General features: G+C 37.0%; 3 protein-coding genes across 3 annotated transcripts; all 3 read left to right on the top strand.

Moving 5' to 3' along the window:
• Positions 1 to 5112: 5112 nt before the first annotated feature.
• LOC133291546 (secreted RxLR effector protein 161-like) lies at positions 5113 to 5601 on the top strand. The gene has a single exon (XM_061489826.1). It carries the CDS (start codon positions 5113 to 5115, stop codon positions 5599 to 5601), a length of 489 nt encoding a protein of 162 aa, XP_061345810.1.
• A 903-nt stretch (positions 5602 to 6504) lies between these two features.
• LOC133291536 (uncharacterized) lies at positions 6505 to 7258 on the top strand. Its single transcript, XM_061489818.1, has one exon. The coding sequence runs from the start codon at positions 6505 to 6507 to the stop codon at positions 7222 to 7224; it is 720 nt and encodes a 239-aa protein (XP_061345802.1). The 3' UTR covers positions 7225 to 7258.
• A 4863-nt stretch (positions 7259 to 12121) lies between these two features.
• Positions 12122 to 12724, top strand: LOC133291561 (uncharacterized; the record flags this gene model as incomplete). Its single annotated transcript, XM_061489840.1, has 1 exon — positions 12122 to 12724. A coding segment is annotated over one exon (603 nt), but the record flags the coding sequence as incomplete, so codon positions are not given.
• Between the last annotated feature and the right edge of the window lie 3023 nt (positions 12725 to 15747).

The raw sequence follows: 15747 nt of genomic DNA, 5'->3' as shown, positions 1-15747 counted from the left end.
CATAAATGAACTTGGACCAATTAAACTCTTTTAACAGGCCCAATTTATTTAATGACCACATGAGACACTAGCAATGCTCTGCGGCCCCAGAACTAACTGAGTTGACCAAGTGATCTACCTTTCTAATTTGGATACCGTGTCGGAATCATCCCTCATATCGTCATTCACATTTAGTCGAGAGCAAGGAAATAGTATCATCTATCTTGTTGACTAAATATAGCTTTTCACAGAACTATGAATCTTTTTCTATTGACTCTAAGATTGATCATGACTCCTCATGATCACTTACTATGCATAGATTCCCGAGTCAATCATAAGTCATCCAAGTCCCACCGGTCTTGTGAACGACTAATCCCTTATAGGGGACTATGAGTCCTCTCGGCATGTCCATCTAGACTCATGTATTCAAGTTATACCGAAGAGTACACTGTTCTCCCCATGTTTCAGGCGGATAGAGTTGTACAGTCAAAGTATAACCCTAGGACATAGTGTTCGATGACATCCTTAAGTCTAGGACGATCCGCACTACCAAACGATGAGAGACTAAACAAATCCAATGATACTTAGTGAAATCCTTGTGGAGTCTCTCGGCGGGCAGTTCAGTGCTATATGTTCCTGAACAGATCCACCTACGACATCAGCTAAGGTATCACCATACCTGCATACCATGAGGTCCCTACCTTGTATCTCCATACAAGTAGAAGATGTCGTACTAGTCTTATTGAGATCACCAATGCCCTCTCTTGGTGATTCAAGACTAGGAACATACTTTAGGCAATAGACATGTGGTGTCGTCGAGTTCTCATGATCATGATCCCTATCATAGATCCTCACATGAACACCTGTTCTATTCCTGGGGCTTTTATCTTTAATCGCATATTAACCTAATATTAAGGCGAGACAAAATATGAAAAAGATAAAATGTGCTCATATATTAAATAAATCATGAAATATAAGTAGTAAAAGGTGATCTGATGTAACAGATCGTCTCTAGGACACCTATATACGAACAACATATGCATCTGATTTTGTTGAACTTTTTCCTTACTTAACTTTTCATGTGCTTTTGTATTATATTTTGTTATCCCCAAATATGAATTACATTCAGTCAAATGCATATACAGGACTGTGCATGTGTGTGTAGTTTCTGCTAAGTATATGTGAATTCATGTCTTCGGTTGCATCAGACTGTTTTCTTTCAAATTTGATGTCTTCACTTTCAAGCTAAGGGAAGTGGAAGCTATAAATTTTTTCGGGGAATTGATCAATCCCCTTGCAATTTTGACACACATCGAGAATGTGATTAGTGTTGGGTTTTAAACTTTATTTAATTAAAGAAAATAGAAAATGAAGAGTTTTGTGATAAAGGGGTGTGTCTCTTAGGAATTTGTTAGTGGACATTAATGAGTTTAAAGTTTCTAAGAAGTAGTCATTAATGTGTTTAGATTTCCTAAGTTAGTCATTAGTATTTCTAGTTATTTGCTATTGCTTTTAAATAGTACCATGTAAATCATTTGAATGTAAGGCTTGAATGTTAAAAGATATACAAAGAGGTATATTCAGAGAACTCCTTGTATGTTTGAAGTGTTTGAGAGAAACACCATTAGAGGACCTGTGATTCACAAATTGGTATCAGAGCTTGAGTTATGGAGAGTGTGAGCACTTCCAGTATGTCGTTGCCCCGCCTGACAAAGGCGAATTACGTGAATTGGAGTATCCAGATGAAGGCGTTGCTCGGATCCCAGGATGCTTGGGATGTTGTTCAGGACGGTTTTGCTGAACCTGCAACCACTGCAGGATTTACAGCAGCTCAAACCAAGGCGTTGAAAGAGACGTGTGCTAAGGACAAGTCAGCCTTATACACGCTTTTCCGAGCTGTAGACGAGTCCAGATTTGAGAAGATAGCAGGAGCAACGACGTCTAAGGAAGCATGGGTCATCTTGGAAAATGTCTATAAAGGTGCTGACCGAGTAAAGCAGGTCCGACTTCAAACTCTACGTGGCGAGTTGGAAGGCATGAAGATGAAAGATTCAGAGGGTGTATCCGAGTTCATCACCCGCGTTCAAGCCGTGGTGAATCAGTTAAAGCAGAATGGTGAGGAATTATCTGAGACTAGAGTTGTTGAAAAGATTCTCCGGTCGTTGACAGACGACTTCGAAAACGTGGTATGTGCAATTGAGGAGTCGAAGGACTTGGCTACGCTTTCTGTTGAAGAGCTAGCAGGTTCCCTTGAGGCGCATGAGCAGCGCAAGAAGAAGAAAAAGGAGGAGTCGCTGGAGCAAGCACTCCAGACAAAGGCAACCATTAAAGATGAGAAGGCGCTATATTCTCAAAATGTCCGAGGTAGAGGTCGTGGACGAGCAGGACGTGGAAATGGCCGTGGTGGTCGTGGCCGAGGTCATGAGGTGAGAAATGAAGAAAGAGCTGAGTCGAGTCAGAGAGGAAGAGGACGTGGCCGAGGTGGAAGAGGCCGGTGGTCAAATCAAACAAATGTGGAATGTTACAAGTGTGGCAAGTATGGCTATTACTCAAGAGATTGCAACTCGGACAAGTGTTACAACTGTGGCCGAGTTGGGCATTTCGCTAAGGATTGCCGAGATGAAAGAAGAGTTGACGAGGCTTCAAACCTCGCCGTAGAAGGAGATGGAGGAGTTCTTATGCTAGCCCATGGTGAAACCAGTTCAAAGAATGAGACGGAGTGGTATTTGGATACCGGTGCCAGTAATCACATGTGTGGTTACAAACACTTGTTTAAGGAGTTGAAGACGGTGGAAGCCGGACATGTCTCTTTTGGAGACGCGTCCAAAATTGAAGTAAAGGGTCGAGGTACGATCTGTTTCTTGCAAAAGGATGGACGAGTTGGTATAATCCGGGACGTGTATTACATGCCCGAGCTCAAAAGTAACATATTGAGCATTGGACAGCTGATGGAGAAGGGTTACTCGGTTCTAATGACAGACCGAGTTCTACTGTTGAAAGACAAACAAGGGCGTCTGATAGCCCGAGTTCAGATGGAAAAGAACAGAATGTACAAGCTGAGTCTAAGGAGCATGGAGGTCGGCTGTATTCAAGCCGGGGTAGAAAATCAGATGGACTTGTGGCATAGACGGTTTGGACACCTTCATTATGGTGGTCTGACCGAGATGATGAAGAAGGACATGGTAGTGGGACTACCGAAGATTAATTCTGAAGGAAGATTTTGCGAGGACTGCGTATTGGGAAAACATGCGAGAAGCCCGTTCCAAAGGATGGCAAGATACCGAGCTAGGAAGCCTCTGGAGTTGATACATACCGACCTGTGTGGACCCATTACTCCGGGGTCTTTCAGTGGTAAGAAGTATTTTGTAACCTTTATTGATGATTTCAGTCGAAAAACTTGGGTGTATTTTTTGAAGGAAAAATCTGAGGTGCTAGAGGCATTCAGGAGTTTTAAAACAATGATAGAGAATGGTACTGGAAGATACATCAAGTCGGTCCGCTCAGACCGAGGTGGGGAGTATGTGTCAATAGCTTTCAAGAAGTATTGTGAAGAACATGGGATAAGGCGGTTCCTGACCGCTCCGTACTCGCCCCAGCAAAATGGAGTAGCTGAGAGAAAGAACCGGACTATCCTGGATATGGTCCGATCTATGCTAAAAACGAAGAACATGCCAAAGGAGTTCTGGGGAGAAGCCGTGCAATGTGCCGTGTATGTGCAAAACCGATGTCCGCACTCAAGTGTGAATGATAAAACTCCACAAGAAGCATGGAGTGGTCTAAAGCCATCAGTGGCTCATTTCAAGATTTTTGGTAGTGTTGCGTATGCACACATACCGGATCAATTGAGGACAAAGCTAGAAGATAAAAGTAAGAAGTATGTGTTTATTGGCTATGATAAGAAGACGAAGGGGTACAATTTGCTGGACCCCGTCAATAAAAAGGTGTTGGTGAGCCGAGATGTAAAAGTGAATGAGGAAGATGGATGGGACTGAAGTAGTCCATCCGGGGTCAATGTGGAACCCAGATTAAAATCAATTGAGGTCGAACAACCTTCGACCCGGATTCCTGAGAATTCGATTGACTCAGATAGTGATGAAGAGCAGAGACAACCGAGATTGAGGAGTCTACAAGATTTGTATGATTCCACCAGTGAAGCACATTTGGTATGTCTGTTAGCAGATTCTGAAGAAGTAAGCTTTGAAGAAGCAATCCGAGATGAGAAATGGCAATCAGCCATGGAGGAGGAAATAAAGGCGATAGAAAAGAACAAGACGTGAGAGTTTGCCGAGCTGCCCAGAGGAAGTCGGGCCATTGGTGTGAAATGGGTCTACAAGAAGAAAATGAACGCTAAGGGGGAGATCGAAAGATACAAAGCCCGGCTAGTGGCGAAAGGGTATAGGCAGAAGGATGGCATTGATTATGACGAGGTGTTCGCACCCGTAGCAAGAATGGAGACAATCAGGCTGTTGATCTCTCAAGCAGCCCGATTCGGATGGCCGATCTATCAGATGGATGTGAAGTCGGCATTCTTAAATAGAGTACTCGAAGAGGAGGTATATCTGGAACAACCTCCGGGATTCATGAAAGCCGGACAAGAAAGAAAAGTGTTGAGACTGAAGAAAGCTTTGTATGGATTGAAGCAGGCCCCAAGAGCCTGGAACACAAGAATTGACAATTACTTCAAAAAGGATGGATTTGAGCAGTGTCCATATGAACATGCTCTCTATGTAAAGAAGAAGGAAGGTAAAATTTTACTTGTTGCCTTATATGTTGATGACTTAATTTTTCTGGGTAATGATGAAAGAATGATAAAAGACTTCAAGAAGAAAATGACGGAAGAATTCGAGATGACGGATCTCGGTCTGATGAGGTATTTTCTTGGTCTGGAGGTCAGAAAAGACAAATCTGGGATCTTCGTCTCTCAGGAAGCCTATGCAAAAGGAATTTTAGAGAAGTTTAAAATGAGTGACTGCAACCCGGTTTCAACGCCAATGGAACCCGGGTTGAAACTTTCGAAGTATGATGGAGGAGAGAGTTGATCCGAGTTACTACCGGAGTTTAGTTGGAAGTCTGAGGTACTTGACTTGTACGAGGCCAGATCTTTGTCTGAGTGTTGGGATCATAAGTCGATTTATGGAAGACCCTGGGTACACTCACTGGAAGGCGGCTAAGAGAATTCTGAGATATGTGAAGGAAACAATCTCTCAAGGACTTCATTACTCGAAGACGGACAAATACAAGTTGACGGGTTATTCAGACAGTGATTGGTGCGGAGATGTTGATGATAGAAAGAGCACGGCTGGCTATGTGTTTTTCATGGGAAACACGGCTTTCACGTGGGTGTCAAAGAAGGAACCCATTGTGACCCTGTCTACATGTGAAGCTGAGTATGTTGCGGCATCTTGGTGTGTTTGCCATGCAATATGGCTAAGGAATTTACTAAGCAAGCTGGAGCAAGGGCAAGTCGGCGCAACCGAAATCCGAGTTGACAACAAGTCTGTAATCGAGTTAGCAAAGAACCCGGTCAATCATGAGAGGAGTAAGCATATTGATGTCAGGTTTCATTTCATCCGAGATCAAGTCAAAGAAGGAAAAGTGGAGCTCACTCATGTTGCAAGCTGAGATCAAGTTGGAGATATTTTTACAAAGCCCCTGCCGACGTTGTTGTTTGAAAATTGCAAGAAGAAGATGGGAATGAAGGATGGTAGAGATATTAAAGTTTAAGGAGGAGTTTTGTTGGGTTTTAAACTTTATTTAATTAAAGAAAATAGAAAATGAAGAGTTTTGTGATAAAGGGGTGTGTCTCTTAGGAATTTGTTAGTGGACATTAATGAGTTTAAAGTTTCTAAGAAGAAGTCATTAATGTGTTTAGATTTCCTAAGTTAGTCATTAGTATTTCTAGTTATTTGCTATTGCTTTTAAATAGTACCATGTAAATCATTTGAATGTAAGGCTTGAATGTTAAAAGATATACAAAGAGGTATATTCAGAGAACTCCTTGTGTGTTTGAAGTGTTTGAGAGAAACACCATTAGAGGACCTGTGATTCACAATTAGTCTAGCAAAATTGTGGCTTCAGAGTTACAATGGGCAAACATTTCTTTGTTATTTCATCATGATTATTGGGTATTGGTTATTTTAGTTAAAGGTTTGTAGTCTCGTTATCTCTTTTACTGTTGCCTTGAAAATAAAAACTACTTGAGAGATGTCTTTATTATGAATTTTGGATTCTGGCACTTGTCCTGGGGTTGGAGTTGTCGTAGTCGTAGTCGTAGATGTCTTAAAATAATGATCATTGGATTATATTAATTTTCCAATAGTGCTGATTTCCTTTTTTTCATGTTCAAAGATTTAGATGTAACAGGGTTTTAAAATCCTCTATCATGATTCACTCAACATTTTAATTTATAATATGATCTACAGGCAAGTGTTATTCATTTTAAAGTTAAAGTACTTCAATTTTCGATGAACCATTTCAGTAATATAATTACTTACAATTGTACTTTCCATTTTTCGCTTATAAGGAATGAGTCGTTTGCAAGGATCTTCTTCCCTTAAAAGGAAACGACAAGACTTGGCTTTAGTTTCTGGGTCTTTGACTGACGGAGAACGCATACTCTATAATCTCATTCATAGCAAGAAAGACATGGGGATCTGGACAGGAGACATGAAACGAGAAACAAACCTCCCTGATAACGTGGTCAAAAAATCCTTTAAGTTTCTTCAGTCAAAGAATCTGATAAAGGAGGTTGTTAATATTCAAAACAAAGGGAGAAAGCACTACATGGCAGCAGAGTTTGAACCCTCCAAGGAAATCACCGGTGGGGATTGGTATACTGAAGGGAGTCTTGATACAGAGTTCATAAACCTTGCAAAGGACGTGTGCATGAGATACATTTTCAGGCAGAAAGTTGCCACACGTGAAGGAGTTTTAGAGTGGAGCAGAAAGAGTGGGGTCTTCGCCGTTGAAGTCACCACACAGCAAATAGAAGAGATTTTACGAACTTTGGTTTTGGATGATGAAATCATTGAGGTGACGAGCACTGGGTTTCGAGATTTTGCATCTGTTCCTGTTGGCAAAATTTGTTATAGATGCAAAAGCAAGGGTGGCGTTAGAGGGGAACAGAAACCTGGGGCCATGGCTTCCATTCCTTGCGGAGTTTGTCCACGAATAAACTTTTGTACACCAGATGGCATTGTCTCCCCGAGAACTTGTGTCTATTATCAGAAATGGTTGGACTTCTGAATGAGTCAAATACCAATTAATAGTTTTGATATGACCCTCCCAAGTTTTCACTCTCATCTAGCAGCTTGTGTTTATATTTTGGAGTAACTCTGTTGCTCAATGTACCGAAGGTCCCTCTGTATTAAAACTAAAACTTTCTAAGTGGGTTGACTGAAGATGCACAGGTTGGAATTCCCTCTCTGTCAGTGATCCCAGTTGGCGATCATCCATGTAAAGATCAATTCAATCTAAAAGCTTAAGTTAGGTGAGGAAACATTAATAGTTTTTATATATCTCAACACGCCCCCTCACACGAGAGTCCATTGGACTTGAAGGGTGGACAATGCACAGGCCCACCTACTTGTGCGAAGAAAGAAATTCCATTAGAAAGAAAATAGGGAGCGGTGAGAATCGAACCCGGTACACCGAGGCTCTGATATCATGTAAAGGCCAATTCAACCCAAAAGATTAAGCTGTTGAGTGAAGATACATTAATATTTTTTATATATCTCAACAATCCATATTACAGTAACCTATCTTTACTACCATTTTATGAATCTCCAAAAAAGAAGGGGACAAAAGAAAAGAAAATGAAAGCTATTTGCTGTGCTTATGCGCATTCAACCTGTTCGTCGAGTAGATTAAAGATGTATGTTTAAATGATCTCAGATGATTTTTATTGCTCTGTAAGAATCTGCTGTAGTTTATAATATTTTGTTGAACTTGTTCTGGTTGCCATGAGAGCGATGTTGTAACTGCATATTCCTTGTAGCAGCTTGGGCAATCATCAGAGGTATATATGGGTTACACATATTTGTTGTAGCATGAATATTCTCACTTGATTTAATAGCAGTGAGTGATTCACTCTCTACAAGTCTTCGCAGATATAATTTTTGTGAACGAAAACAATTTAATGACAAGCAAGCAAGGGTAGGCATAATGCCACTGTTATAGCAAGGGGTCAGTGAAAGTAGTAAAGATGCTTGGTCATTAAAGGCTCTTACAAAAACCTACAGGACCAAACTTTAAAAATTGAAGTTGTCAGTTACATGCCTATCTTCTAGTTATGTTTTAATTTCCCAAGTAAAGGGTGCGTTTTTTTTATCTTTTAGAATTTGGATCCTTTTTTTTGGATGAGGTCCATTTTTCATTTGGATAGTCTGATCCATTACAGGTGTGACTATTCCAAGATCATATTTTTTAATATGCAAGATTCGAATTCGAGATTTTTAATTAAGAAAAACAAGTTCCTTACTACTTAAATCAATAGTTGTTAGTTTATTTTTTTATATATAATTTATCAGTTCATCGATTACTTAATTAATTCATTATGAGTCGCATAGAACAATATGAGCTGCAAAATTCTTTTTATAAAATTTTAATATAATTGCTTTTCCATGGACTCAAACTCAGAGACCATTAGTTAAGTTAGAATAATCCATTATTAGTTTATGCATGTACTTAGTGGTGGATTCATTTTTCATTTTTCCTTACGAGAGCGTACATACAACAATTGAAAAAAAAATGAAAGAAAGAAAGAATAGAAAACGAGCAAAAGCAAATTCATAATTTCAAATTGATGTTGATCGTGGGAATAGTTTAAATTTGCTCTGCCGTCAATGTAAAGTTTTATACACTATAATAAAATTATTCATTCGTGCTTAATTAAAAAGTCAGCCTTTAATAATCAAATTTCTTTAAAAAAATTTCACAATACATAATTAGTCAATAATCTAATATATATGCTAAAATTACATTAAAATGTCCCGTGCTTGAGCTATTTCACAAATCAAACATAACACACCTTTTTTTATCTTGTCCAGTCCCTTGATTTTTAGCAAATCAAACAGACCTTAAATAATATTTTTATCAAATTTATGAATGACAATGATAATTTGACTATTGATGTTTTCATTTTCTGACCATAAAATTCAATGTACTCAGTGATGTGATGATATTTCAAAACTCCTATGAATTTAAAAATATCAAAATTTATTATCATCATAAAAATAATAATAATATTTTTTATTTTTATTTTTCTTTCCGTATTATTCTGATATGATATTGATTTTTTTCTTTCCTTATTATCGAAAAATTTGATATTGTTTTTCCTTTTCTTTTTTTAATTGGTTAATCTAATTCCTCATTTATTCGAATAAATATCAAATAGTGAATAAAATCTAATTAAATATATAATTTGAGTTTATTGCGAGGTCCATTTGGTCAACTTTGATCGAATAGAGGGACATTGATATATAATTTAAAAAGTATGACAAATTGATACTTAATTTAAATGGGGATAATTTTGTTAATCTACCTATATTATTGAACTTAAAAATTAGAAATATATAAAATTTATATATTTTAACTAGATTATAAAACAATGGACCAAACTACCCATTTTAATATCATGAAATCATTAATATTTGATGTGGGAAATTTTTTTAAAATATTATAATTTAAATAAAAAATACAAAATTGTAGTAATTTTGATTTTTTCCCCCACCAAATAATGAAAAAAATGATAAACCTTACTTTAAATTCTCCTTGCACATGATAAGATTAGAATGTTTAGGATCAACTTGAATTAATATGGAGAGATAACAACAAATCATGTTTGTAAGTATTTTCATTGTTTTTCTCGACAACCATCATAAGATGATGAGCAAAACTAATACAATTCAAACCTTGGGACCAAACTTATCAAATCAACTCATAAATGTTGGGGGAAAAACAGAGAAAATGTTTTCACTGTTATAGCAGATGAAGGGTAGAAAACTTTAGTATTATAAAATCTTGGGTTGCAATGTGTGATCTATTACCTGGCTTACTTTCATTTGGAACTCTTGTTCACAGCAACTTATTTCTTATCCATTAATAACAACATTTGACGAAATTTTTTAATATTGTACAGGACCACCATGGTCCTTCCATTAAAAAATTGACACGTGGACTAATTTTTTTCTCTCCTTTTCTCTTATCTCTCCTCAACCTTTTTTCTCTTTCTCTCACCTCCGCCCCACCAATTTTTCCTTGGGCCCGGAGCACACAAAATCAACTCACATTTGACATCTCCGTTGAAAGTATAAGGGGGCGGCGTTTGACAGAGAAGAAATTTTTTTGTTTACGGGAGTCAGGATTCTCAAGAATATGTTAGGATTCTCGGGAATGTTACCAAAAAACTATTAGGTAAGGCAAAATATTACCAGAAATGTTGGGTTAAGTTTACCGATTCTATGTATGGATGATTGTCAAATATTGTTAGGAATGTGAGATCATTTTATGAAACTAACCTCTATGAATCCTGACTTTTTTTTTTAACAAAGGGCAACTAACGAAATCTAAATATAGAGTTTAGGTGTAGTGACACCCATTTTATCTCCACGACATGAAGGAAAGCTCAACAATCCTCAAGATGGTTAGGCAAAACAGAGCTGGGTTTTCAGGCACGACCTTTGGAATTGAAATAGCTACTTCGAAGATTATTTTTCTTAGGTACTTCCAAAACAGATTGTTGGCAATATTTTTTTAGTAACTAGTTAAATATGAATCTAAATTCCAATTCCAATTTCAATATTCTGAAGAAGCTCTTTTGTTTTGTTATGCTTGGACTTCAAACCATCGCATCCTTTGAACTCACAGTATTAAAAAGGAATGAACACAATATGCAAAATAGTGGAAGAAATCTGAGCTCACAGAAAGTGTCTCCTCAAGACAATTTGTCCCTTCACTGATGCCAAAGGTTGATGGACACTTGTCTCTCAGGATAGAACGGATTGCGTCTGAAAATTGATGGCACTACCAGTCAACAGCCCGAACGAACACTACAAGATGCCAGAGGAATTACACCGAAAAATGGAAGGAAGTATGCAAAACCAGATGAAGGAAAAAATTTGGCAAAGTAACAATGCAAAAAACTGGATGAAATTTCTAAAGGGGTCAGGGTCTATATATAGACACTGACCGTGACCAATCACGATGAACCGTCGGTAGCGAAGAACTGCCGTGATTGACGGCTGCAAACGGGCACAACCGATGACCGATTTGATTCAATATTGAATGAACGCGTCGGTTCGAACCGAAAATTAAGAACCGGTTCGATTCAAAATGTTCAAAAGACTGGCGGGAAGAAGAAACGTTTGGGTTGAAGAAGCAACGGATAGGGACAAAAAATGAATAAAATAATTTAATAAAAAATTATTCTCATTTCACACATGATCGAACAGATCCAAACCTGCCGAACAACGGCGTGCGTGTGTGGTAGACCAAAGGTCACCTAGCTCCCCTCCCCTCCACAAAAGTGTAGTGTCCTAAGCGGCAATTTAGGAGTGTGAGGTATGATCTTATATACCCTCTCACCTCGTATAAGTTGTCCAATGTGGGACTTTTTAAAACTCACACATCCCTTCAACTTTCCTCTTTTCTTTTCTTCTTCAGCCCACTTCTTATTCATAACCCACAGGATATATATATATATTCCAACAACAAACATTTTATCTGAATTTAAATATACAGATACAATTATTATTTATTAGCAATACTTATTATTTATTAGCAATATAAATAGAAAAGTAAATGGCATCCTATGTATATATTAGAAAGTAAATGGCTCAATAATAGAAAAATAAACTAGGAAAGTAGTGATATGTATATATTAATCTAGCTCCATTTCATCCAACAAGATAAAATCTTAAAACTGATATTAGTCTTGGCAATGTATAATGAGAATTAGGGCTCTGTAAAATAAAATCTTATTTTTTTAAATCAATTTTGAGAATCGAACAAACTTTAATCATCAATTTAAAAATTGAATTTAACCCATTAATCAATATAGACATAATTTGTATACCCAAATTGGTTCTGAGGAACTGCTATAAATCATAAATCAATTTTTTTGAATTGAATCGGTTTAAATCAATTTGATTGGATCTGGACAAGAGACATGAAACGAGAAACAAACCTCCCTGATAACGTGGTCAAAAAGTCCCTTAAGTTTCTTCAGTCAAAGAATCTGACAAAGGAGGTTGTTAATATTCAAAACAAAGGGAGAAAGCACTACATGGCAGCAGAGTTTGAACCCTCCAAGGAAATCACCGGTGGGGATTGGTATACTGAAGGGAGTCTTGATACAGAGTTCATAAACATTGCAAAGGACGTGTGCATGAGATACATTTTCAGGCAGAAAGTTGCCACACATGAAGGAGTTTCAGAGTGGAGCAGAAAGAGTGGGGTCTTCGCCGTTGAAGTCACCACACAGCAAATAGAAGAGATTTTACGAACTTTGGTTTTGGATGATGAAATCATTGAGGTGACGAGCACTGGGTTTCGAGATTTTGCATCTGTTCCTGTTGGCAAAATTTGTTATAGAAGCAAAAGCAAGGGTGGCGTTAGAGGGGAACAGAAACCTGGGGCCATGGCTTCTATTCCTTGTGGAGTTTGTCCACGAATAAACTTTTGTACACCAGATGGCATTGTCTCCCTGAGAACTTGTGTCTATTATCAGAAATGGTTGGACTTCTGAATGAGTCAAATACCAATTAATAGTTTTGATATGACCCTCCCAAGTTTTCACTCTCATCTAGCAGCTTGTGTTTATATTTTGGAGTAACTCTGTTGCTCAATGTACCGAAGGTCCCTCTGCATTAAAACTAAAACTTTCTAAGTGGGTTGACTGAAGATGCACAGGTTGGAATTCCCTCTCTGTCAGTGATCCCAGTTGGCGATCATCCATGTAAAGATCAATTCAATCTAAAAGCTTAAGTTAGGTGAGGATACATTAATAGTTTTTATATATCTCAACACGCCCCCTCACACGAGAGTCTATTGGACTTGAAGGGTGGACAATGCACAGGCCCACCTACTTGTGGGAAGAAAGAAATTCCATTAGAAAGAAAATAGGGAGCGGTGAGAATCGAACCCGGTACACCGAGGCTCTGATATCATGTAAAGGCCAATTCAACCCAAAAGCTTAAGCTGTTGAGTGAAGATACATTAATATTTTTTATATATCTCAACAATCCATATTACAGTAACCTATCTTTACTACCATTTTATGAATCTCCAAAAAAGAAGGGGAAAAAAGAAAAGAAAATGAAAGCTATTTGCTGTGCTTATGCGCATTCAACCTGTTCGTCGAGTAGATTAAAGATGTATGTTTAAATGATCTCAGATGATTTTTATTGCTCTGTAAGAATCTGCTGTAGTTTATAATATTTTGTTGAACTTGTTCTGGTTGCCATGAGAGCGATGTTGTAATTGCATATTCCTTGTAGCAGCTTGGGCAATCATCAGAGGTATATATGGGTTACGCATATTTGTTGTAGCCTGAATATTCTCACTTGATTTAATAGCAGTGAGTGATTCACTCTCTATAAGTCTTCGCAGATATAATTTTTGTGAACGAAAACAATTTAATGACAAGCAAGGGTAGGCATAATGCCACTGTTATAGCAAGGGGTCAGTGAAAGTAGTAAAGATGCTTGGTCATTAAAGGCTCTTACAAAAACCTTCAGGACCAAACTTTAAAAATTGAAGTTGTCAGTTACATGCCTATCTTCTAGTTATGTTTTAATTTCCCAAGTAAATGGTGCATTTTTTTTATCTTTTAGAATTTGGATCCCTTTTTTTGGATGAGGTCCATTTTTCATTTGGATAGTCTGATCCATTACAGGTGTGACTATTCCAAGATCATATTTTTTAATATGCAAGATTCGAATTCGAGATTTTTAATTAAGAAAAACAAGTTCCTTACTACTTCAATCAATAGTTGTTAGTTTATTTTTTTATATATAATTTATCAGTTCATCGATTAGTTAATTAATTCATTATGAGTCGCATAGAACAATATGAGCTGCAAAATTCTTTTTATAAAATTTTAATATAATTGCTTTTCCATGGACTCAAACTCAGAGACCATTAGTTAAGTTAGAATAATCCATTATTAGTTGATGCATGTACTTAGTGGTGGATTCATTTTTCATTTTTCCTTACGAGAGCGTACATACAACAATTGAAAAAAAAATGAAAGAAAGAAAGAATAGAAAACGAGCAAAAGCAAATTCATAATTTCAAATTGATGTTGATCGTGGGAATAGTTTAAATTTGCTCTGCCGTCAATGTAAAGTTTTATACACTATAATAAAATAATTCATTGGTACTTAATTAAAAAGTCAGCCATTAATAATCAAATTTCTTTAAAAAAAATTCACAATACATAATTAGTCAATAATATAAAAAATATATATGCTGAAATTACATTAAAATGTCCCGTGCTTGAGCTATTTCACAAATCAAACATAACACACCTTTTTTTATCTTGTCCAGTCCCTTGATTTTTAGCAAATCAAACAGACCTTAAATAATATTTTAGCCCAAGATTAGGTTGGTTTTTACTTTGCTCTTGGACTCCAAAAGACTTTGGGATGAAATGTAACAAGAAAAATAAAAATCCAGTTTAAAACAAATTAAGAATAAAGTACATGTAAAAGTTCATTGGCATATCTTAAGGTACACTATTTTTTTTTTAAATACATTGCGGGATTGGACTGCTTGGTGCTTTCTATTTTTAGTTTAGGCTTCTAGCCAGCTATGGTTTAACAGTCAATTTACAAGCAAAGATAAACAGAAATTCCTAGTCTTAAGCCCAAAGTAAAGCATCCTAGATAAATGGTGCAAATCATTACGTGTGTCATTCAGCTTATTAATTTGAGCAACTATATATATGTACCCCACAATTATGAGTTACATTTCACATAAAGTAAAGTAGTACTTGTTGAGTTAGTTACCTTATGTTTTTTCAAGACTAAAACAGGGAAACCAAAAATGAATCAATCCCAGAATACAAGCCATCAGGCTGGCCAAGCCATGGGACAAGCTCAAGTGAGTTTTAGCACTTCTACACTTGCCCTTTTAAATTTTGCATATCATTGCCAATTATAGTGGCATAATAGCTTGATATAATGTTATTGCTGATTTAGGAGAAGGCAAGTAACATGATGGACAAGGCAAGAAATGCTGCTCAATTTGCCAAAGAATCCTGCCAAGAGGTTAGGCCATTTATTTAAGGGAAATTGTTTTTCCAACCGTAGAAGATAACTATATCATGTCACTGAGACATAAAAAGATTGCCTGCAATTTTTTTATTTTTTATTTTTCTTTAACTTGTGGGCTCCACATTTCTTGTTAGTGTAGGAAAAAAAAACTTCTCTCATATTAAATGAGAGGAGTATTACTCTTTATTTAAACAATTTAGTTACGATGACTAACATTCTATAGAAAAAGTTCATGCATAATCAACAACTGCTTCTCAAGATTATGTAGAAGTCAAAATTATCAGATGGTGAATTTTAATTAGCAATTTTTCTGAGTGATGAAACTGATTTACTGTTGTAGGCTGGCCAACAAATGAAGACAAAGGCACAAGATGCTGCTGATGCTGTCAAGAGCACTGTTGGGGCTCACAAATGAACCTAGTGGAGTGCTCTCTAAGTGGCTATTTGCAGCTTTCAATTTTTGGTTTTTGGGCTTTATGTATTCATTTGCTAT

This window comes from Gastrolobium bilobum, unplaced genomic scaffold (assembly GCF_033153095.1).
Source record: "Gastrolobium bilobum isolate Gb01-03AN ecotype WA unplaced genomic scaffold, APGP_CSIRO_Gbil_v1 utg184293, whole genome shotgun sequence".
NCBI classification, from domain to species: domain Eukaryota; kingdom Viridiplantae; phylum Streptophyta; class Magnoliopsida; order Fabales; family Fabaceae; genus Gastrolobium; species Gastrolobium bilobum.
Note: the sequence above shows the minus strand (reverse complement) of the source record. Positions and strands in the feature narration are given on the sequence as shown.